Source organism: Notamacropus eugenii, chromosome 1 (genome assembly GCF_028372415.1).
Source record: "Notamacropus eugenii isolate mMacEug1 chromosome 1, mMacEug1.pri_v2, whole genome shotgun sequence".
Classification (NCBI taxonomy): domain Eukaryota; kingdom Metazoa; phylum Chordata; class Mammalia; order Diprotodontia; family Macropodidae; genus Notamacropus; species Notamacropus eugenii.
In genome coordinates, this window is record NC_092872.1 from 582,124,904 (window position 1) to 582,147,655 (window position 22,752).

The 22,752-nt window shown below is 36.0% G+C and overlaps 1 protein-coding gene across 14 annotated transcripts in view; it reads left to right on the forward strand.

The window, feature by feature from the left end:
* The window catches only part of PLCB4 (phospholipase C beta 4), a 482,923-nt gene that overhangs the window by 404,039 nt on the left and 56,132 nt on the right, over positions 1 to 22,752 (forward strand). For 13 of the 14 annotated variants that reach the window (XM_072634439.1, XM_072634436.1, XM_072634435.1 and 10 more), the window contains 8 exons: positions 801 to 836; positions 2,989 to 3,130; positions 3,935 to 4,019; positions 4,305 to 4,429; positions 7,089 to 7,140; positions 16,205 to 16,307; positions 18,523 to 18,687; positions 22,050 to 22,254. In XM_072634439.1, coding sequence (XP_072490540.1) covers positions 801 to 836; positions 2,989 to 3,130; positions 3,935 to 4,019; positions 4,305 to 4,429; positions 7,089 to 7,140; positions 16,205 to 16,307; positions 18,523 to 18,687; positions 22,050 to 22,254 — 913 coding nt within the window. The remainder of the gene's footprint in view (positions 1 to 800; positions 837 to 2,988; positions 3,131 to 3,934; positions 4,020 to 4,304; positions 4,430 to 7,088; positions 7,141 to 16,204; positions 16,308 to 18,522; positions 18,688 to 22,049; positions 22,255 to 22,752) is intronic. The other variant, XM_072634445.1, reaches the window with a different exon arrangement.

Here is a 22,752-nt window from a genome sequence, read left to right on the forward strand (position 1 = left end):
GGTTTTTTTGGACGTTCTTGCATTCATAGACTTGGGGAACTTCTTATGATGAACGCAAACAATTTTACATTGTTTTTTCCCCTGACTGGGGCACTTCTCCCCACCCAACTGGCAATAGCCTTCATCAGACCCTGCTCTCGACATTAAACTTAAAAAAAAAGCAAAAACCTATATATTTTAATGCTTACTATATATCTTACATGTTAGGGAGACATGCTCATTTTTATTAGGTACTTCTTTACTAATTCTCCCTGGAACCTTACCTAACCAACTTATTTAATAATTATGCCTCAAAATATAAAAGTAAAGCTTTAGGTAAAAGAAAATCAGTATTAGGACAATGAAATTAGGACAATCCTGAACAATGAAATGCCCCATCTTTTTTTTTTTAATATCCATTCATTGCTTTAAAAAATTTATACCAATATTAACTTACCCCTCCTCACTGTCTGTAAATGAAACAGATTTATATAATTTCATTCAAATACAATAAGTATTTATTAAATGCCTGCTAAGTGCTGGGCACTGTGCTGCTGGGAATACAAAGGCAAAATTAAAAATAATCATTGACCTCAAAGAGCTTATATGCTACTGGGGCATATTCGAAATCATTACACTATAAATGTTTATCCTTTTCTGTACTGAAAAAAAATCTTGGAAAATACTTCCTATTCTTGGAAAACCAGATTTCCTAATAAATTATGTGTGTTTTTTTTCTCAACACACATACCTATATATGTGAAGGGTAATTTTATTTTTTGCAGTTTGGAGGGGTAAATACAATTTTTTTTTCTCTTTAGGCTGCAGAAGACCTTGAACATGAAAACAATAAAAAGGTAATAAAAAAGGATTCCCTATAATTTCTACTTTCCTCTGCTTATAGAAAACACATTCTATTGTGTGAATAATTTTACACAGTCCTATATTTAGATTTTCATGGAAGTATTCAGTGCTTAAATTATTCTTCCCTATTCAGAGAAATTTAAGTTTCTATTTTTAGGTATAACATTTATATTTTGTAGCACATAATACTAATAAAAAACCTTCCAAGATATGGAAATGATTAAAGCCTGATGAAATCATACCAAAAGGACACGTTAACTATAATGGCCATGCTTAGGTATAATTAAGTTACACTAATGCTTACCCTAAAGAAAAGAACATGATTGATTAGAATGTATTCTTATTCAGGGCTATAGTATGTAAACTCAGGTCTTCAAGATCTGCTTATTAAAACAGAAATCAAAAATAGTCCATTAGGACATTAGCTCTACCCCCTTGAAACTGAATTAAAAGAATTAAAAGAAATTAAAAGGGCTAATAAAAAGAACTACATGATTATCTTGATACTCTAAAATATTGACCTGACCTAAGAACATTAATTGCTAGCACTTCCCTACATTAAATATTAGTACCTTTTTATTTGAAAAGAGATTAGATATTGACTTAACTGTAGAGAAAGAACATTTTGTGGAGTTAGGTTCCTTAATTTACTTTTAAGTTTATTTTTTTCATAAAGATGAAAATGATGTGCTTACCAAATGAATTCAGTATGAATGTAAAGCAATGACCTTGATTCCATAAGCCACACCCTCAAGTCAGTCTTGCTTGCTATGGGGATATTTCCCTTAGCTTTTTTTTTTTTAATTTGAATGGCAAGAAAAAATAATATTTACTCTGTAATAAACACAAATAAGGATTAATCATTATTTTAAAATTTTTATTTCTTTCGGTCAATGAAAATTTGCCTTCTCTCCCTCATGTCCTTTTCCTCTCCTCCCACCCTAATTGAAGAAGAAAGAAAAACAAAACCCCTTTTACAAAAATAGATAATCAAGCAAAACAAATTCCCTCATTGACCATGTCCAAAGAATTTTGTTTGTTTGTTTCTGAGTCTACACTCTGAGTATAGGGGATTATTGTGATCATTAACTCCTAAATGAGTACCTTCTCTATTAAGAAGCTGCACTAAAGGCTATGAGAAAACACAGAATGTGGAAGACATGAATCAACACCTCAAGAGTGTGCAGTCAATCAATACTAATAGCAGGTGTTGAGTACCAACTTAAGCATTCCGTGAAGAAGCCATTTGGATGGTTTGGGCTGAATTGGCCAGGCAGCTGGGTTGAACAACCAATTTGACTTATTCTTTCTCTTTAAAAAATTAATTTAGTCATTTGTTTTACTGACAAGACCTGTTGATTTGCTCAAAACAGTGTGTTACTAAACACACTTCATAATCCAGGGCGTTGGAGCCTCAACCCATTATCAAAGAGCTTTTTCAGTCCTTAAATATCACTCTTCAAAGTTTTTAGTGACATTGTTGTCCTCTTATTTGTTTAATTTTGTTATTTAGAAGTTTTATTTTTATACCCTGAATTTCCTGGGAAGCAAACAGGCGATCTCTTCCTTTTTCTGTGTGACATGATGCAATCTCAACCTATTATATTTAGCAAGATGCCATATTATTTTAAGAAGAAACTTCATTCACAAGTTATAAACTAGTTGTTGATACATTGTAATAAATGAAGAAGCCTGAGCTCTCGTGCTCACCTGCTGATTGTCACCAGGCAAGTCATTCAACCTCTCTGTGCCTCATCTATCAAAGTGGAAATAATCATTCTTGCCTTACCTACCTCACAGGGCTGTGGAGAAGATCACTGAGACAATGTTTGTGAAAGCACTGAACATTTAAAGCATTGTGGCAATGTAAACAATTATTTGTTAATTTTTTTGTTAATTTAATGAAACATCTCATATTAACTACCTCCATTATTTGAGGACCTCCATATGCGTGACCTTAATGAAAACATTTACAAGTTATCCCACATTATTTATTAGAGGAAGAAAAACATTAGTCTTTCAGTTTTATATAATTTAGTCATTACCCCCCAAAAAACCCAAAAAAACAAAACTGCATTGAGAGGATAGGTTTAATAAGCATGACGGAAGAAATGAAAAGTGTTTATTCCTTTAAATATGTTTCAGGGATTAGTTACTGTGGAAGATGAGCAGGCATGGATGGCATCTTACAAATATGTGGGTGCTACAACCAATATACACCCATATTTATCCACAATGATCAACTATGCCCAGCCTGTAAAATTTCAAGGCTTCAATGTAGCAGAAGGTAACATAAAAGGTTAAATATAGTAGCTGTATTTGTCTACTTTGTCCTTGTGCTATCATGCAGTATTTGAATCTGACTTGGTGCATTTTCTTTTTGTTTTGTTTTTTTGTTTTACTGGGACAGAAGGGGACACAGAGATCTGCTTGATAGATTTGCTAGTATATCCAAGGCCCGCTGTGTGATTGACTTGTTATTCCATTAATCGTCCACGTGGTGGCTCTCAGTTACCAGGAATAGATTAGCAGAGGATGGAACCTATGCAACCTAACACAGCATATTTATCATTTAGCTATATTTTCAAAGGATTTTCTATATAAACTAGATTCGACTGATTCATAATTGTGTAGAGTATTTAGAACATTCCCTGAAATAACACTTGCTATGGGGGAAACGGTAATCACCATTGTTGAGGAACATTTACATTTACACAGGGGATATGGAATTTGGCTGGAGCATTATACAAATTCTTTCCTGGCTCTTCATGGTTTTTGTTGGTTTTTTTGTAAAAATTTTGTTATCATTTGTAACTCAGTTTTTTAAAAGAAAATGAATGTTAAAAATTGTCTTTACATGTCATTTGGAAAAAGTAAATTTTTGTTTTAAAATTCTGATGTGATTTAAGGGGAGGGAGAATTGTAATGAAGTACAGTATTGGTCTTGATAACTTGGGAGTAGCTAATATGGCAAAGTAGCATATGCCTAGTGAAATTTAACGTTACAAGCTGCAGTTATACTAATTTGTTGGTTTATGTAAAAGTATTTGATGGCAGTGCCTCTAAAGGGATGTTTTCCTTTCTTTTACAGAACGTAATATTCATTACAACATGTCTTCTTTTAATGAATCAGTTGGACTAGGTTATTTGAAGACGCATGCAATTGAATTTGTGAAGTATCCTTCTATGATAAGAGTAATAATAGCTAGCTGTTTCTTTCTTTTTTGTGTGTGAATTGCTGATATTCTCATTGTGGATAAACCATGAATTTTCTGGTAAATAGAAAGTAGTGGAATCTTCTACTTAATGAATTCTGAATTTCACATAAACTCCATTTTAGAAGATATAGCCTCTCTATGTAATGGATGTATACATAGCTGTGTGAAATCCTATGATATATTTTAAGTTTATTATTGTTTCTTTAGTTCTTCTTATTCCATCTTCCTTAATAAATTACACAGTTATAATAAACGGCAAATGAGTCGGATTTACCCCAAGGGAGGCCGAGTGGATTCCAGTAATTACATGCCTCAGATTTTCTGGAACGCTGGCTGCCAGATGGTGTCACTGAACTATCAAACCCCAGGTACAAGATGATGTCCAGTGAACACAAGTTCGAGGAAGGTTTTGATAGTATTGTGCCAACAGATGCCATGTGTTTGCTTTTAGCATTTTAAAAGGGAAACAGACATATGGCTGAATGTCATGCTGGAGGCATTTTAGAAAAGTAAGAAAAGGGTCAGTTGTTAGAGACAATACATTTCACAGTATAGCACCATTTTCCTATACAGAGTCACAGATCTCTTGCTATATGCCCTTACATCATTCACTTTCCATTTTTCTAAATTCCCATCTTTACAAATCTGATTTGTCCTCCTACTTTGCGAAGGGAGAAATGAGTGGAAAGAATTTGAAAAACTGTTTTTTTGAAAGAACATTACTTTTTTCTTCCTTTAGACAATTCTTAGTCCTTTGCTCACATTCAGCAAATATAAAGCAATAAGCAGTATACAATACCTCATCAAAAAAACCCTACTGTTAGAAAAAAGAAATCTTTTGACAAATCTACCATAAACTTTTCTCTTGGGGTTTTATTTCTGTAGGTACTGGAAGGATTTTGTTCCAGTAATAGGATAGAATTATAAAGAGTTCAGGGTTGGAAGGGACTCCTATTATGGTCTCAAGGCCAGACTCCCGTATAGAATGAGTTTTCTACCTTGGAAAAGTTGAAAGAGTGACTTTGTCTCCCTCTCTCCCTCTCTCTCTCTCTCTCTCTCTCTCTCTCTCTCTCTCAATATATATACACACACATATACACACACACATATATACATATATACATATATGTATGTATATATGTATATATGTGTGTATATATGTGTATATATAAGTTTAGGTTAAAAGACTAGGGTCACTTTTTAAAGATACAGATCTTTATTATTTATTGCTTATCCTTAACACACTGAAAATTTGTTTGAATGTATTAAAAAGAGAAAATGTTCTATCCATTTAATAGAACTATTTGCCCAATTTTCTTCTTAAAACCAAAAATGTTTTCTTCTTACAGCAACATTGTATTGGCTAGATATGGATAATTTACATTTCCTCCCTATCACCCAGTTAGTTCTTGACCATTTTCTTCACTCACCGCACTTTGAGAATGAGCCAGACTATATTGATTAAAGACAGAAGATTCTACACATTCATCTGTTACTGTTCATAATGCTGCATTTGCTTTTCTTTGAAAAAGACTGATCATACAGGCAGCTCCATAGGATTGTGGATAGGATACTGGACTTGGACTCAGGAAAGCCTGAGTTTGAATTTGTCCTTAGACATTTACTGGCTTTGTGACTGTGGATAAGCACTTAACCTCTCTCAGCCTTAGTTTCTTCATCTGGAAAATAGGGATAATAATAGTACCTATCTCGCAGGATGATTATGAAGAGCAAAGGAGATTATATATGTGAAGTGCTTTGCAAACCATATAAAATGGTGCTTAACATTCTGTATAAATGTTGTGATTGTTGCTATACTTGCCTTTCAGAAGCCAAAAATACTTACTGAGCACCTTGTTACACAAGACTCTGTGCAAGGTCTAAGGTTTTGTGCTGCCATAGGCCATTAGTGTAGTCAGAGACTTTTTAAATTGGCAGCAGAGGTCACTTTCATTATTTTTAGAAGGGCTCAAGATATCTATAATAATCAGCACATTTATAATTTAGATACATTGATGTGCAATCAAATAATGGAAAATGATATATGGTGGGGGTGAGGGTTGGAATGGGAAGAGAATCCCACCATAACCTAACTTTGTTCAGTCAATCTCTTTTACCCTTCTGTTGCCCATTTAGAAAACAGGAACATGGCTTTGATTGCCAAGAGTTTTAAAATCACGTACCCGTCCTGCCAGTGTAAAAGCATACTAGACCCAGCATTCATAACTTTGTGTGTGTGTCATGGACCCCTTTGGTAGCCTGGGGAAGCAAATGGACCCTTTCTCCAAATAATGTTTTTAATGCATAAAATGAAATACATAGGAACACAAAATAAACCAATTACATTAGTGTACAGTAGCAAAAATTTTTGTCAAGATATTCATCATTTGTTAAAGTACAATGATATTCCATTATATTCACAGCCCTTTGAGTTCAGAACTCCTGCTCTAAAAGAACTTTCCTCAGAGTTCTGCTCTAAAACTAGGTGCTATTTGGCATATGATTCTTGTCTAGTCTCTTACAGTTCATTATCTAACCAGACTATACATTCCCATTGTTCCTGATGTGATCACATTATTTGCCTTGCCTAGAGTCCTTGAAGGTTCCCATTAAAAATTGTGTTTCCAACTCCAGTTCATAAGCAGGTTGAGAAGATGATACCCAGATTGCTTTTTAAGGGCGAATTATTTTAAAGAAGTGAGCATTTAATCAGAGCTTCAGGAAAATTAATTTCCATTCATCATTAAGACCTCAAAGTATTACTTTAAATTCACCATGAATAGCAAATGTTTTCTTGAAACTCTTGACAAGTTTGTTTCAATTTTGTAAAATTTAGTTATGTTTATTTCTTTTTTATTTTTGCCTCAAATAAATTCGGGGGTTTCTTTGTGGCATGCCAGAAGCCTCCTTTTTTAAGCTAACTATTGTCCTCAGGCTGTACATATGATTTCTATTATGAAAGATGGCTTTTCAAGATATCCATTGTCCAGGGAGAGAAGATGCTAAATTATTTTTGTCTCTTGACAGATTTAGCGATGCAATTGAATCAGGGAAAATTTGAATATAATGGATCATGCGGGTGAGTAATATGATTTAAACTGCTGTCACTGTCTCAAGGCCCTGTGCTATAGGTTTAATAAAACCATGTCACTTTTAATTACATGTTGCCAAATTCAAGTCAGATGTGAGGGACAAGACAGAAAGAAATGGACTTCCTAGATAGATTTACATTTGCAAAATACATAGTTTTCATCCACTAAACAAACCAAGGAAAAATCTAGCATTATGTATAAAGTAAGTAAGGTTACTTCCTCTCGTGTATATTTTAAATTCAACAATTCCTCGACAACATCCCTCACTCTCTCGTCCTTTCCTTCACTGTCTGATGAAAAGGTGACCCTTCTCACAGAGATCATTCCCCCTTTGTAAACCCTTGATCTGTCCCATTTCATCTTCTCCAATAGATTGTCCCGCAAATCATCCTCTTTTCTAATCTTCCTACCCCATCTTCATTATCTCCTTATCTACTGATTCTTTCCTGATTGCCTACAGATATGCCCAAGTCTCTCTGATCCTTAAAAAGAAACAAACAAAAATTCATTCAACTCTGCCATCCTCTCAAGTTGTTGTCTTATGTCTTTTCACTTTCTCAGCCAATGCCCAGAAAAAGAAGCATATACTCCTTGACTCCCCTTCCTCTTCTCTCAACCCTTTACAACGCAGCTTCCAACCTCTAAGTTATTAGTGATTTTAATTTAATTTATTTTTTTAACAAATGAAGAAACTAAGACTCAGAAAAAGTGAAGTTTGTGACTCAAGTTCACACTGATAGCAAATGTGAAACTAGGACTCAGAATCGAGAAATCTAGTGCTCTTCCACTTACACTGTGATACCCACTCATCCCATCTAAAAGAGCTTATCTTAATCCGTAAATCATTTTAAGAAGTTGAAATCTGCAACATAAGCATTTTGAATCAGTCATACTGTTAACGTTATCAGATAGCAAGAAGCATCCTATGAGGAGAGGTTAGACCCTGACCACTTTGCACGTTACGATGAAATGATAGGTAAGGGGTGCTAATGCATATGTTTGTAAACCTTAGAGCTTCTGGGCAGCTAATTGGTAGATGTTCACCCATAGTTCACTCATGGAGTAACTACTCTAGGTTTGGATTAATGGGATGATTTTTCAAACCCTCATAGAGATAACATTTACTCATTCTCTTTCCTCTTAGAAAATAAAATTATGATGGAGAGGTATGTTTAGTGAGCACTAGGATGTATAATTTCTGCCAAGGTCCTTTGTCTTCTTCCATTTGAAAAATAGGTTATTTTCAGTTCTGAGTATCACATTTTGGGAAGGACATTGTTAAGCTGAAAAGGTTCTAGAGAAGAGTAATCAGTATAGTGAAGGGTCTTGAAATTATACAGAATGAGGATATATTAGAGAAAATGTCAATGTTTCTCCTGGAAAAGAAAAGATTTGGGAAGGTTGGAGCATGAAGCTGTCTTCAAGTATTGGAAAGACTGTCTTTTGAAAGAAGGGCTATTACACTTGTGCATCTCTTGGCCTAGTAGATAAAGTGCTGGACTTGGAATTAAGAAGACGAGTTCAATACTGTCTCTTGCGCTTGTGGTGGAAACCTGAACCATCTAACCTCACTTAACCTTTCTCAGCTTGAGCTTTCTCATCTGTAAAATAAGGATAATAATGACACTTAAATCACATGTTTAAGCATGAGTTGAATGAAAGGACTTCTAAGTTACCTTATAAAACTCAAATTTGTCATTTTGTGAAAAACTCCAGAAATAGAAACAAAGATAAAATGTACTTTAGTATTGAGCTGGCAGCTGTTCCTTACTGAAGATTTAGGCCTATGTCTTTAGCTTATTTTTTAAATCTGAAATGACCAGAAACTCAAAAACTATAGTAGATATGAAAAATAGATTTATCCAAGGGACAGCCCAACTTAAAGAACTGATTTTGCTGAGGTCAAAATTAATCCTTCTTTATGCTAAACATATCCATAATCTGCAAAAAAGGGAAAATAGTCTTGTAGGTAAGGAATAATACAGAAAATCATGCTGTGTAGTCCCCTCCACCTCCCTCATTTTGGCCTTAGTATCAGAAGGATCAAAGGCAGCTACTGATGGGAAAAGCAAAAGGTCACCACTATCAGATAGCTAATTTGCCTTTTCTAGGGAGCAAGTTCAACTGATGGCCTGTGGTTCCTAAAGCTGCCACCCACACACAATGCCTGTAGAAAGCAATATTTCTATCATTCTTAAGATTAGAGATAGAGCCAGGTTTGGAAGAGACAACTGGGAAATTTTCAGTGTGAGTGTTTACATCTCAGAAATGGATTATTACTGTAAGTCAGGAATTAGTTTATTGTTTAGATGTAAGCAAACATTAATAATGCATATTAAGCTTAAAAGTATGGGCATACATTATGGCCCCTCCTACTTTCCCCCCTGCCCAAGAACCTGGCAGTCAAATAGTTACCAGCACACCCCTGCATTGCTCTATAAACATTGAACTCCACAGGAATATAGTAGAAGGCTCAGAGAATGAAATCATCTCCAGAATGGAGGCCTAGTGACTGAAGGCTAACAACAATAATTATTACCTGGTATTTATGTAGAGTTTTAAGAATTTGCAAAGTCCTTTGAATCCGTTATCTCATGTGAGCCTCCCTCAGTCATAGAGCTAAAAATGGAAAGAAGCCTATAGTTCATCCAACACCTTCATTTTAGAGATGAGAAAACTGAGGCCCGGAAAGGTTGAATGAATTATTCAAATAAAAGAATTCAGAGCTGGAAAGGATCTTAAGAAATCATTTTATCCAACTTACTCCTTTTACTGACAAGGAAATTGAGGCACAGAAAAATCAGGTGGCTTATCCTGTAAGTAATAAATAATAGAATTGGCATTGAGGCCAGGTTATCTGACTAAAAATCCAGTACATTTCTATAAGGAAATAGTCTTCTTATTTTCTACCTCCAGCAAGTGAATCATGATGGTTTTATAAACATAATATCAGAATATGCCTCAAAGAACATCACCCAAAAACTAGTTGTGGCATTAAAATCTCAGGAATAAATCTAGGAATAAAAGGATAAAGAGGATAAAGATATAGAATAATAAAGGATAATAAATAATTGAGGATAAAGAATAAAGATTCTTTAATTTTGGTGGGAGTGGGGGTGGGGAAGAAGGCAAGTAAATACAGCATACAGGCATATTTGACTTTCACAAAGGACCGTATTTCAAAAGCTACTTCCCTCAATACCTAAGAAAAGATGATAAAACAGAAATTTACCTCACTGTTTTTTTCTTACATTTCATTATCTCCAAATTCACTTCTCTGAATATGAAAACAGAAATTCATCCATGGGACACCCAGATTTAAATTGATTTTTTATATTTCCATACATCTCCACAGAAACACTAAAATAGAAATTTACCTCGAAGAGTTTTATTTTCTTAAATTTCATTGTTGGTATACAAATTAGGTTTGCTTTTCTCCATATTCTCACCTCTCTCAGCTCCCACCCTCTCACGTAGTCTTTTAGTCTCATAGTCTCTTCTTTTCTTGCTGGATTCTGGTGGCCTAAGCAATGATCCTATTGAAGTTGAGAACACTTTATCATTTGATTCCAGCTTAAGATCTCCTCTACCACACACATCCAGCTGACTTAGAGCTAAGGCCCTTGGATAAACCAGAAAGCAAGAGCCTCCTTCAATCCCTAATTGAGATTCTCTTTTGGGACATTGACTAGGCTTTGTAATAAAAGATGTTGAGAGTCTCTGGTTCCATGGGCCTGTGTTTTGGCCCAGAAAAGACATTTCCTAAAGATAAGCTGGTTTAGTTAGTATACATCAGGTCTTGACATTACTGACTTGGGTTTTTGTATTTATATAGACAATAAAAATTAAGATATCTTTTTCTACCAAAATTTAATGAAGACCTGCTTTAGTGTATTAGATTTAAATCTATTGTCCTTTTTTACTGATTATTTTTAAAATGAGGACAAAGTACTATCACTCTGAAGGGAGTTACTTTCTTCTAATGAAAGCCAATATGAGAATAAGTTAAATTTTTAAGGTGCGCAATTCCCCAGCACTATTTCTTCTGTTTGGGTTATGGGTGCTTATGACCCTGAAAAAACTACATTATAGGGAGAGGAGAAGTTCCTGACAGCTGCTGCCTAGGCAGAGCTGCTGAGTTGGCAGGATGGATCTAATTCCATATCTCCTCCCTCTGCCCCCATCATCAGAAGGGAATAACCTTCCTTGATGCACTCAGCTGACACCAAGAGTCTGTCTTTCTATTTTAAAGCCACAGCTCTCATTTGTTACCCATCATTGCACAAATTGGTTACTTAGATACGCTGAGCTAGAGTAGAACCCCACAGGAAGTATTAGGCATGTGGTTACACTGGTTCTTTTCTAACTGATATTCCCTTCAAGTCTTTCACTTTGAGGTTGATCAACTCTTTTTTTTTTTAGGAGTCTGTTAGTAAAAAAATTTAAAAAAAATTTAAAAACCAAATTGACTAAAATGCCATATGAATCTAGTGTTAGATAGCATGACTTTTCTTCTCAGTTTTGGAAATTAATCAGTTTTTTTCAACATTATTTTCAGAAATCTCAGAATTTCTAAGCTAAAAGAAACTAAGGAGATCCTCCACTCCCACTTTCTCATTTTAGAGGTACGGAAGCAGAGAGGAAGGAGGAAGTAATTTGCTCAAGGTGAAGCAGAAACACAGTTAGAACTCAGGTCTCCTGATGGAAGCCAGGCCAGTCAGTCAATCAGCAGTCATTTATTAAGGGCCATGTGCCAGGCATTGTACTAGATACTACAGATACAGAGATAAAAATAAATAAGTCCCTGTCCTCAAGATTGCTGTTCTGTTGTTTCAGTCATGTCCAACTCTCTGTGACCCCATTTAGGGTTTTACTTACAGAGATACTAGAGTGATTTGCCATTTCCTTCTCTAGCTTATTTTACCAATGAGAAAACTGAGGCAAATAGTGTTAAGTGACCTGCCCAGGGTCCTGAAGCTATCTGAGGTCAGATTTGAACTCAGGACTTCCTGATTCCAGACCCAGTGTTCTATCTCCTGCACCAACTAGCTGCACCCTGCCCTCAAGAACAGATGTTCCTATAAGAAGATAAAAAATTATTACTGTTCATCCTTACTTTTAGAAGAGGACCAGTGACCTCACATAGGCAAAGTCAGTGCCTAAGGGTAGAGTGGGTAGAGAGAAGCATTAGAGGGTCAAATGCAAAGAGGGTCAGGAAAAGTCTCCTATATAGGAGGTGGCATTTGAGCTAATCTTTGAGAGCAGCAGAGAGAAATGGGGATGAACAGATTGGGGACAGCCTGGGCAGAGGCATGGGATGAGAGCTAGAACATGCTATTTGAGGACCAGCACATAGGACTGTTTAGCTACAACATTGAGGCTGGGGAAGGGGAGTAATGAGCAGAATCTAGAAAGGTAGATGGACCCCAGATTAGGAAGAGCTTTTAAAGCCTAGCAAAGGAGTTTATGTTTAATCCTAAAGACAGAAAGAAGTCACCAGAATTTATTGTGCATGGTAGTGACATGATCAGACCTTTGGTTTTGGTCTGCCAAAATACCTGGCGCTGTGCCCCACAAATACCCATCATCTCCACTCTTTCATCTTTAATTCCTCCCTCTCTCTTGGCTTCTTTTCCTTTGTCTGCATATGTATATATATACTATTTAAAAATCCATATCTCATATATCTTTAAAAATAGTGCTCCTTGAATAATAATATGATTATAAAATATGTGCTAGGTGGTGAAGTAGATAGTGCTATGCCTGGAGTCAGGAAGAGTCATCGTACAAGTTCAAATCTGACATCAGGCACTTCCTAACGATGTGAACCTGGTCAAATCACTTACTCCCGTTTGCCTCAGTTTCTTCATCTGTAAAATGAGTTGTAGAAGGAAATGGCAAACCACTCCAGTATCTTTGCCAAGAAATCCCCAAATGGGGTCACAAAGAGTTGGACATGACTTAAAAGCTACTGAACAACCGAATGATAAAAATAAAGCTTTTATTTTATAAATAAACAAAATAGAAGAGTGATGTTCAAACGCTCTTCCATTAATAATAATTGACACTTATATAGGGCTTTCAATTTTGCAAAGTGTTTTACATACACGTGAGCCTTACAGAAACTCTTCATGATAAGCACTACAAGAATAATTATCTCTGTTTTATTTATTTGGAGAGGTGAGGTGATATGTCCATGGTCTCATAGCTAACAACTGGAGGACAGGGGGTAGAGAACATGGCAAGCACAGTGCTAAGCCCTTTACAAATATTATATCATTTGATTTAAACTAAGTATTTTTGACATCCCACTCAGTATGCTGTCTGCTACAATACCTGGTCTTTCATGCCTCTTCTTGTCTTCTGTTTTTCTCTTCCCCTTCGTTGCTTAAAGACAAGGTCCTGAGAGTAGGAAACTATCTTGTTTCTGTGTTTTTATTCATAGTGTAATCCAGCAAGTTAGAGTAGCCACTTTTCAAAAAAATGCTTGTTGATTGATTTTTAAAATTTCAGGAAGAATTGACTATATAACTTAGTGATGCTACTTTCTCACAACCAACCTACTCCTCAGTCCTCTGCAATCTGACTGCTTTCCACATCCTTCTACTTCATCACTACCCTTTGCCTCTCTGATTGGCAGGTGGGGATAGAAACTCCAAACCTACCTCTAAGGAGAGCTCAGTTCAGACTTGACTTCTGATTGACTTCTCCATCATAACCCCTCATCAGGTACCATCTCTTCTCCCTTCTGTCTCTCCCCTGCTTATTAACTTCTGTTTGTGTGTTGTCTTCCCCAACTAAATTGTAAACTCCTTAAGGACAGGGAGTGTATTTCATTTTTTGTGTTTCTGTATCCAGCATGTAGTACAGTGCCTGACACATAGTAGGAGCTTAATAAATTTTTATTGATTCTTTCCTTACTGCTTTATTGAAGTTTATTGAAATTTCTCTCTACAAGATAACCAATAACCTTTTAATTCGAATAATCCAGTAGTCTCATTTTATCCTTTTTAACCTTTCAGTAACATCTGACGTTGCTGACCAATTCTCCTTCTTGGTATTCTCTCCTTCCTGGGCTTCAGAGCTTTTCTTACCTCTCCTTTGCTTCTGTTGGGTTTCTTTACTCTTTCTTCAGCCTAAGCAGTTCTCCCTCGTCCAAAAAAAACTTTGTTCTTGGCCCTCTTCTCACATTCTTTCCTTTGGGAGTTTCATCCAATTTCATGGTTTTAATTATTACCTCAATTTTTTACAATTAATTCTTGTAACTGTCTTCCTGGTTCCATCTTCTCCCCAACCCCCAGTTTTGCATTTTCAGTTACTCACTGTGCATTGCTGACTGAGTGTCTTGCCAATGCTGAAACTCAGTATGTACAAAACTGAAGTAATATCTTTCCAGCAACCCCCATACCTACCTTTCATTTTAACTTCCCTGTTTCTGTTGATTACATCTTTAGAACTTTTCCATCAGGCTTTTTTTTTTTTTGAACTCTTCCTTTTCCCTTCCCCTTCCAATTAATTGCCCAGTTCCGTTGATTTTATCCCCACAATATTTTTCACCTCTGCCTCCCTTTTCTCTGCCCATACTGCCATCATCCTAACCCAGGCTTTTATAACTTTACTCCCTAGGGGAGGGGGAAAAGAGGAGAGGTTAGGCTATTCTAATGGAGACCAAATTGGTCTTCTTGACTGTAATTTCTCCCCCTCTATAATCCATCTTTCATGCCAAGTCTTCACACAAGCCTTCCTAATTCATAGATCTGACAATTCATCAGTCTGGCAATTCATACATCTACTCAAAAACCTTCCATAGGTCCTTGTTGCCTATCAAATAGAAGAGAAACTCTTTACTGTGGCGTTTAAGCCCTTTCACATTCTGGTTCCAACTGTCTTTCTGATTTTATTTCCTGGACTGTTTCTTCCCTGATTTCATCCTGCGTTCTCCTGCCTTCACGCCTTTGTGGCTTCCCATCTTCCATGCCTGAAATTAATTCTCCTTACCTTCACATCTGCCTATTGAAATCTCTTTCAGATAACAATTCCTCCATGAAACTGACTCCCCTCCTTTCCTCCTTCCTTGTACCTCTAAAATCAGTCTGGTTAGATTCTCCTACAAATGTAATTATTTTTTATGTTGTGATATGTGTATTTACATGTTTCTCATCTTCCAATTAGATTGTAAATTTCTTGAGATCTAGATTGTATAATTTTGTTGCTTTGGTAGTACCTTTTTACACACTTAGCAAATACCTACTGGACAAAACTGTCAAGTCAGAGAACTCCTGAAAGCATTTATAATCCTTGATTCTTTGGACTCTTACATGAGAGAAATGAGACTTTCACTGTACTCTATTTTATAGCATCCTGGGTGCAACAGCTAATGTTTTCTTCTTATGTTCTGTATGATTTCACATGTGTAACTGATATACTGCTTACTTTCTCAAAGATGGGGGAGGAACAGGAGAGAGGGATGGAATTTAGGACTCAGAATTTTCAAAAATGAATGTTATGTTTTACATGTAATTGAGAAATATTTAACAAAATGAATAAAAATTTATTAACATTTTCTTCTTTTGAAAAGTCTTGAAAATAATTTTTCTTTAAGTAAAAGTAAGACCATCCATTAATTGGACACCTTTGAATATGAAACAGTAAGTGGACAAGTCAGTCCAAAGTTCCTATTTAGTGACTTCACCCATATGCCTTCTGTAGCATCTTGGATTACTAGTAAGGCTAATGAATATTAACCTTTCTATGATGGTAATAACTCAGTATGAAAGTTTTGTGATCTTTAAAAATCTTGAGGCCGGCATTTTTATCTAGACATTAATTTCATGACTATGTTCCAGGGGTTTCAGTACATAATTTGCTAATGACAATGTATGGAAGAAAGGACAGTTTGACCCAGACTAGAAATTGAGAAGTATAGACAAGAGATATGAATACTTAGGGCAAGTAAACCCACTTTTCCCTCAACTACATGAGTAACTAAGGCTATGAAAAGGTTACTGACAGTCATAAAAATAACATTGTTCCTGTTTTTCTTTATATCAGGTACCTTCTCAAACCAGACTTCATGCGACGGCCAGACAGAACATTTGACCCTTTCTCCGAAACACCTGTAGATGGTGTTATCGCAGCTACTTGTTCAGTGCAGGTAAAGACTGGGCTTACATTTCAGAGTGACCCAGATGCTATACGCTAGCTTTTAAAAAGTTCTATTTATGGCAGATGCACATGAACTCAGTGAGTCCTATTGATTTGTTTTTTACTTGTTATTATTTCACTCCCTCTTGAGACATCTGTGTTTATATGGGATGAGCATAACATTTTATAGTCTAATTAGAAATAATGCATTACGCATTTAAAATGAGCCAATAAATGATAAGAGTTGCCCATTCTTATGTTTTGAAACCAAGAAGCATTATGGAATAAATTCTACCAGTAGTTATAATTTCTATTGGAAGAGCTGTCCAGAAGTAGAGCAGGATGCCTCATGAGATAATGAGCTCTCCATCATGGGAGGTATTCAAGAAGAGGTTAGATGATCATTTAATAAAGGATACTGAAAAAAGATTTTTAAATTGATAATATTGAACTATGGGGAAATTTGTACTCCAGTAGGTATCAAGATAAATCCTACTGGGACAAAAGAATAATTGTTCTTTGTGGTTAAGAAATTTCTTTAAATTAGCTATTTTGTAATAGGTTTGACTTACGACCTTTTCATCTGTTGGTCTTCACATTGTATTAGTAAACATGAATCTATATAGTTCTATAAAAGCTTAGCATTGAAACTTAAAGATTTTCAGAAGTCCCAGGAAGTATATTATCTATATGTATATTTGTAAATCATCTATAACTTAATTCACTAGTTAGATGTCCTAAATGTTAGGTCCTATGAAAAAGCTTTGTCAAATGACTTGTAGTCAGTTGAAATATAAATTAACCCCCAAATTCCACATTTAGAATAGAAAAATAACACTTCCCCTTTAATATGTAATCACCATGTTTGGTGAATATGTTTGTTGTTGAGTTATTTTTCAGTCATGTCTAATTCTTCATGAGCCCATTTTGGATTTTCTTGGCAAGAATACTAGAGTAGTTTGCCATTTCCTTCCTTCTCCAGCTCATTTTATGGATGAGGAAACTGAGGCAAGCAGGGTTAAGTGATTTGCCCAGGATCACACAGCTAATAAGTATCTGAGGCTGGATTTGATCACATGAAAAGGAGTCTTCCTACTTTGCCCCTTTGCTGCCCCTTTGGTTAATAGAGGAAAAAATTAAATAGCAAAATTCATGAGCTGCAACTCTCATTTGACCTTCCTAGATCTATGATTTCATCTATATGAGGAACTCCCATTGTGAAATCTCCATCCACCAATGTAGATTGGCAGCCTGTTTGTTTGCTTTTGGTTTTTTCCAGAGAGGGTGTAGGGGTGAAAGGTTAAGTACTTTGTCCATGGTCTCACAGATAGGATGAACCAACTTTAGGATCTGAATTCAAGTCTTGCTGATTCTGAGGCCAGTTCCCTATCCATATCTGTATGATGTTTTATATTTTATTCAAAACTTTCATATTCATTACAATCTCTGACATATACTTTATAATATTTTTGAATTGTATAAATATTACATCTCATGGCAGACTTAATAAATATTCTCATGGAGATTCACAATCTTAATTAGGGCTAACGGGCTTTTTGAAATTAGTATTTAGCTAGCTGTTGCAGAGAACTTTATAAATATTATCTCCTTGTATCCTCACAGCAACCCTGGGAGGTAGGTGCTATTATTATTTCCATTTTAAAGATGAAGAAACTGAAGCAGGAAGGTTACATGGCATGCCTTAGGGTCATACAGCTATTAAGAATCTGAAATTAGATTTGAACTCAGGTCTTTCTGAGTCCGTGTCCAACACTCTATCCACTATATATGTTATCTAGAGCAGTAATATCAAAGGTAAATTGAAACAGATCCTTGCAAATGGCATATTTACTTAAAAAAACACAAATTAACATTATCTATGTTGTATTATATATTTTTAAACATTTTCCAATTATATTTTAATCTGGTTCAAGTCCTAATCAGGAATTTTAGGGCTGGGGTCTATGGGCTTCATGTTTGATACCTCTGACCTAGATTTTAATCTTAAGTTTAAATAATTCCTTTTAATCTAGAATTATTCATATTGAGAATCACTAATTGTCCCATATTCATTTTGGATCTAATACTACTATCTATTAAATCAGTGTCTTTATCTTAATGTGTAATTGACTGTGGGGGCTTCAGGAGTTGAGGGGGGAATCGGGGTTCGTTTGTATTTAAACCTTTCAAACACTGGCCTCATCGGAGTTGTATTTTTATTTCAGGTTATATCAGGGCAATTCTTATCCGATAAGAAAATTGGTACGTATGTAGAAGTGGATATGTACGGTTTGCCCACAGACACTATACGTAAGGAGTTCCGAACACGTATGGTTATGAACAATGGTCTCAATCCTGTTTACAATGAAGAATCATTCGTGTTCCGAAAGGTAGGATATTTTCAATGTGTCTGGCTCAGTACACTAACTTTTGAGCCATATTTTAGACCAAAGAAGATATAAGGTGTAGTGGCTGAATTAATCCACAAGCTTTTTTTCCCTCCTTCTTCATCTTCTTCTTCTAATGGATAAATTCTGTAGCTGTCATATGATATTTTTTTCTGTTTGGCTTTCCCTTCTTTTTGGCTTTCTCCTCCTTCTTGGGGGAACCCACTTTCTTCGTTGACAATGCCTGTGCTCCAGGTATGCAGTCTGCTCAGAATGAGCCCCCGCTGGTGGACACCAACATTCCTTGGAGATGTCTTCTTCCCTGCCCTGGCAGTGGCTGGTATCTTGCACTATTCCTTCAGCCAAGAGGGCAGGTGAGATGCTGGATCCAAAACTGCATCCAAAGTCAATGTCTTTCCATGGATAAATTGGTATGGTGCTGCTTCTCCCAATCTTGTGGCACCTGCCTCCACCTGTAGACTGTGTGCATCATGTATTTTTCCCCTTACTTATCCTGACAGTGTATGCTGGGTCCCAAGAGAGATCACAGTCATCATCTCGAATGTTTGGTTTTTATCTCTCAGTTGCATTTTTCTTTTATTTATTTATTGTCAATTGGAGTTTCATCCAAAACTCATGCGTCAACAGTGCTGTCTCCAAGAATGTCCGTTTTCTCTCCTAATTGTTCTGTTGTCCCACCTGACGTGGTTATTTTTCTCTTTAGGGACAGGTTTTTGTTTTTTGTTTTGTTTTGTTTTTTTCCAGGTGGCCATGGCACTAAGCCACTTTCTATATGTCATGCAACAAATATAATCTGTTTCCCTCAGCATCTTCTCATAATATTGACAGCAATATGGTGTAGTAGAGTGGGATTCAGAGGACCAGGGTTGAAATCCCAAGTGTTATTTGCTTGCTGCCTACTAACCAGGGTTAGTCACTTAACCTCTCAAGCCTCATTCTCCCCATCTGAAAAAAAATGAGGGGAATGAGTTGGACAGGTGAACTAGGATCTCTTCTAGCTCTCTCTGATCCCTAATCTCTCCTTGAGCTCTAAATCCTGTGATCATAATAATTTAGAGTATCTAATTAAAGTAGAATAATTTTCTTCCTGGATCCAAATACCGGCAAATGTGCCTTAACAATTCAGCACCATTTATTGATTAAGCAGGCTTAGTGCTGATGAAACCAGCCCATTTAGACCATTTTGAACCCTGATGTGTCTATTGGGCTGAATGCCTTAAACATAACCTTTAATCTTATTTCTATCTCTGTAATGTGGTATCTGATTAATATATATGTTATATGTATATTTGTATATTTCTATATCCTCCGTAAGGTAATATTTAATTAATAAATATGTGTGTGTAAACACACAAGCACACACACAAACACACACATACATCCTTCATCTCTTTATAAATTGAAGTTCTCTCAGTTGCCATGACTGAATCTATTGCTAGTAAGAGAAGTGTTCCTTGATATAACTAAACCTCCACACACATTTCTAAAAATATAAAGAAATAATTAATAAATAATAATAATAGATGGCATTTACATGTCACATTAAGGTTGGCAAAGGGCTTTTCACATTTTTGGAAAACAACTGCTAGACCTGAAGTCAAGAGAACTTGAGTTCAAATCCAGACTCAGATATTACTAGCTGTGTAACTTTGGGCTAGTCACTTAACCTCTGTCTGCCTCAGTTTCCTCGTCTATAAAATGGAGATAATAGCACCTACTTCCCTGGCTTGTTCTAAGGATCAAATGTGATAATATTTGTTAAGTGCTTTGCAAACCTTTACATGCTATATAAATGCTAATTGTTATTACTGTTAATATTATTACTTCAATTGAACCACTTAACATCCCTATCAACTACAGATATTAGAACCAAGGCCAAGAAAGGTTACAGAATCAACTCTCTGATTTGGAAAAGGCTGCTTAGTCCATTCTATCTTTAAAAAAAGCTTCCTATATACCACATTATTCAGTCTTTGTTTGTAGAAGTCTTGAGGCATTTCATCCCACTTTTGAGTAGATATAATTGTTAGGAAGCTCCCCCCCCCCCTCCAAAAAAAAATCATGCTTAAATTTCTTCCGCAATGACCACCTTTTCCTACTAATTCTGGTTTCATGCAAAAAAAAAAAAGGTTTATTCATTTTTCATATGTTATCCTTCCTATAATTAGGTGTGTTACTCATAGTCACATAGCTACAAATTATCAGAGGTAGGACTTGAGTCCAAGAACTCCAATACTCTCTATGCTGCCACAAACCCTCTCAGTGGTGAACATGGAAAACTGAGAAACATCGAAACAACTTCCCGTTTTTCATAATATGACCAAACCCTGGCTTTTGGAGAGTTTTTTTTAGCACTAAAATTCTGTTTCATTTCATAATACAACTTGCATTAAATGTTTTTTTTTTCCTTTGCAATAACCTCCATGAAGTTAGTTTCTACTTTATAGGAAGCCCATAGAGGGAGAGGTTAAGTATTAGTTGAGTCTCAGGTTTTCATTAAATCATCATGAACTCAGATTAGGATTGTGAACCATAGAGTTGGATGGGTTTTCCATAGGCCATTAAGTCATTGTGCCTATCTTTAGCCAGAATGTTCAACTTGACCCAGATGAGCCGACTCCTCCCATGCCAGTGAGAAGGTCCTCACTGACTCCAGAAGGTACAAAATGTGTGGAGTTTGTTTTATTGTCTTGCTATTTTGTATTAGAATAAAGCCTCTGCCATGTAAACTCAGATTTTTGTGTCCAGTCATTCTGTTTGGAGTGAAAGGAAATGTCTTAGGGAGGTCAGAGTATGTTATGATATATGACTGGCAATTTTTTTTTCAACTTAATATCCCCAAATCTACTCTAAGATGGCTAAATTTCAGGGGCCTAACTCACATGTCCTGCTTTCACCAATTAATGTTCTTTAAGACATGGATAATTGTTTCAAGGGTATTTTCCATACCCTTAAAAATAATGAGAGATAAATATCAGGAGGTAGGCACTGGGGTAGCAGAAACAATATTGGACTGGGAAATGGGGGACCTGGGTGCTAGTCCTGGTTCTGGCGCCAAGCTGCCGTACAACCTTGAACAAATAAGCAGATAGGACTAAATTCTCTAACATTTCTTTACTAGCTCTAAAATGCTATAACTGTTTGACCAATGACTTCCCAACAATTGAATGAAAACTTGATCTGACTCTACAAATCATAAACATGTTTGGTGAATATATATTCCGTCTAGTGATGGCAGAGTAGCCAAAGCTATATGGTTGGGGCCCCAAGTAGCTAGAACAAGGTCACGTGGGAACTGACAGTATTATTTAGGTCTGTGAAAACTCCTTTTCTTTGATTGACAGGTTATCCTCCCCGATCTGGCTGTCTTGAGAATAGCTGTGTATGATGACAGCAACAAGCTGATTGGTCAAAGAATCCTTCCCCTTGATGGCCTCCAGGCAGGCTACAGACACATTTCTCTTCGAAATGAAGGGAATAAACCATTATCACTGCCAACTGTTTTCTGCAACATTGTGCTTAAAACATACGTGCCGGATGGTTTTGGAGGTAAGATAAACATTTGCAAATGGATTATGATTTTCCAAAACCCAAGAATTTGAAAAAACCCAAAAATATATTTAGAAATGCATCTTGAAGGTCATCTAGTCTCATAGCCTCATTTTACTATTGATGAAATAGGCCCAGAAAGATCAGTTGACTTACCTGAAGGTTCTCTGGCTCCAATAGAACACTTTTTGCATTGTACTATATTGAGAAGGCCTACTAACAAAGTGACTTTGGATAAATTACTTAACCTCTCTTGGCTTTGCTATTGTCTGATAAAATGGAAAGGTTTGAACTAGATAAGAAGGCCCTTCTAGGCATCCTCTGTTCTAAGTTGCCTGTTCATGCTTACAAATGTGTTTGATAAAAGGTACATCCACACTGGCAGTCAAAACAAACTAAAGAATTTAAAATCAGCACTTCCTGTGTGGCACCCTCACCAACAGATGTAAATTGGATTCTACATCTCTGTGCCTGTGTTTTCCTTAAAATCCACAAGGG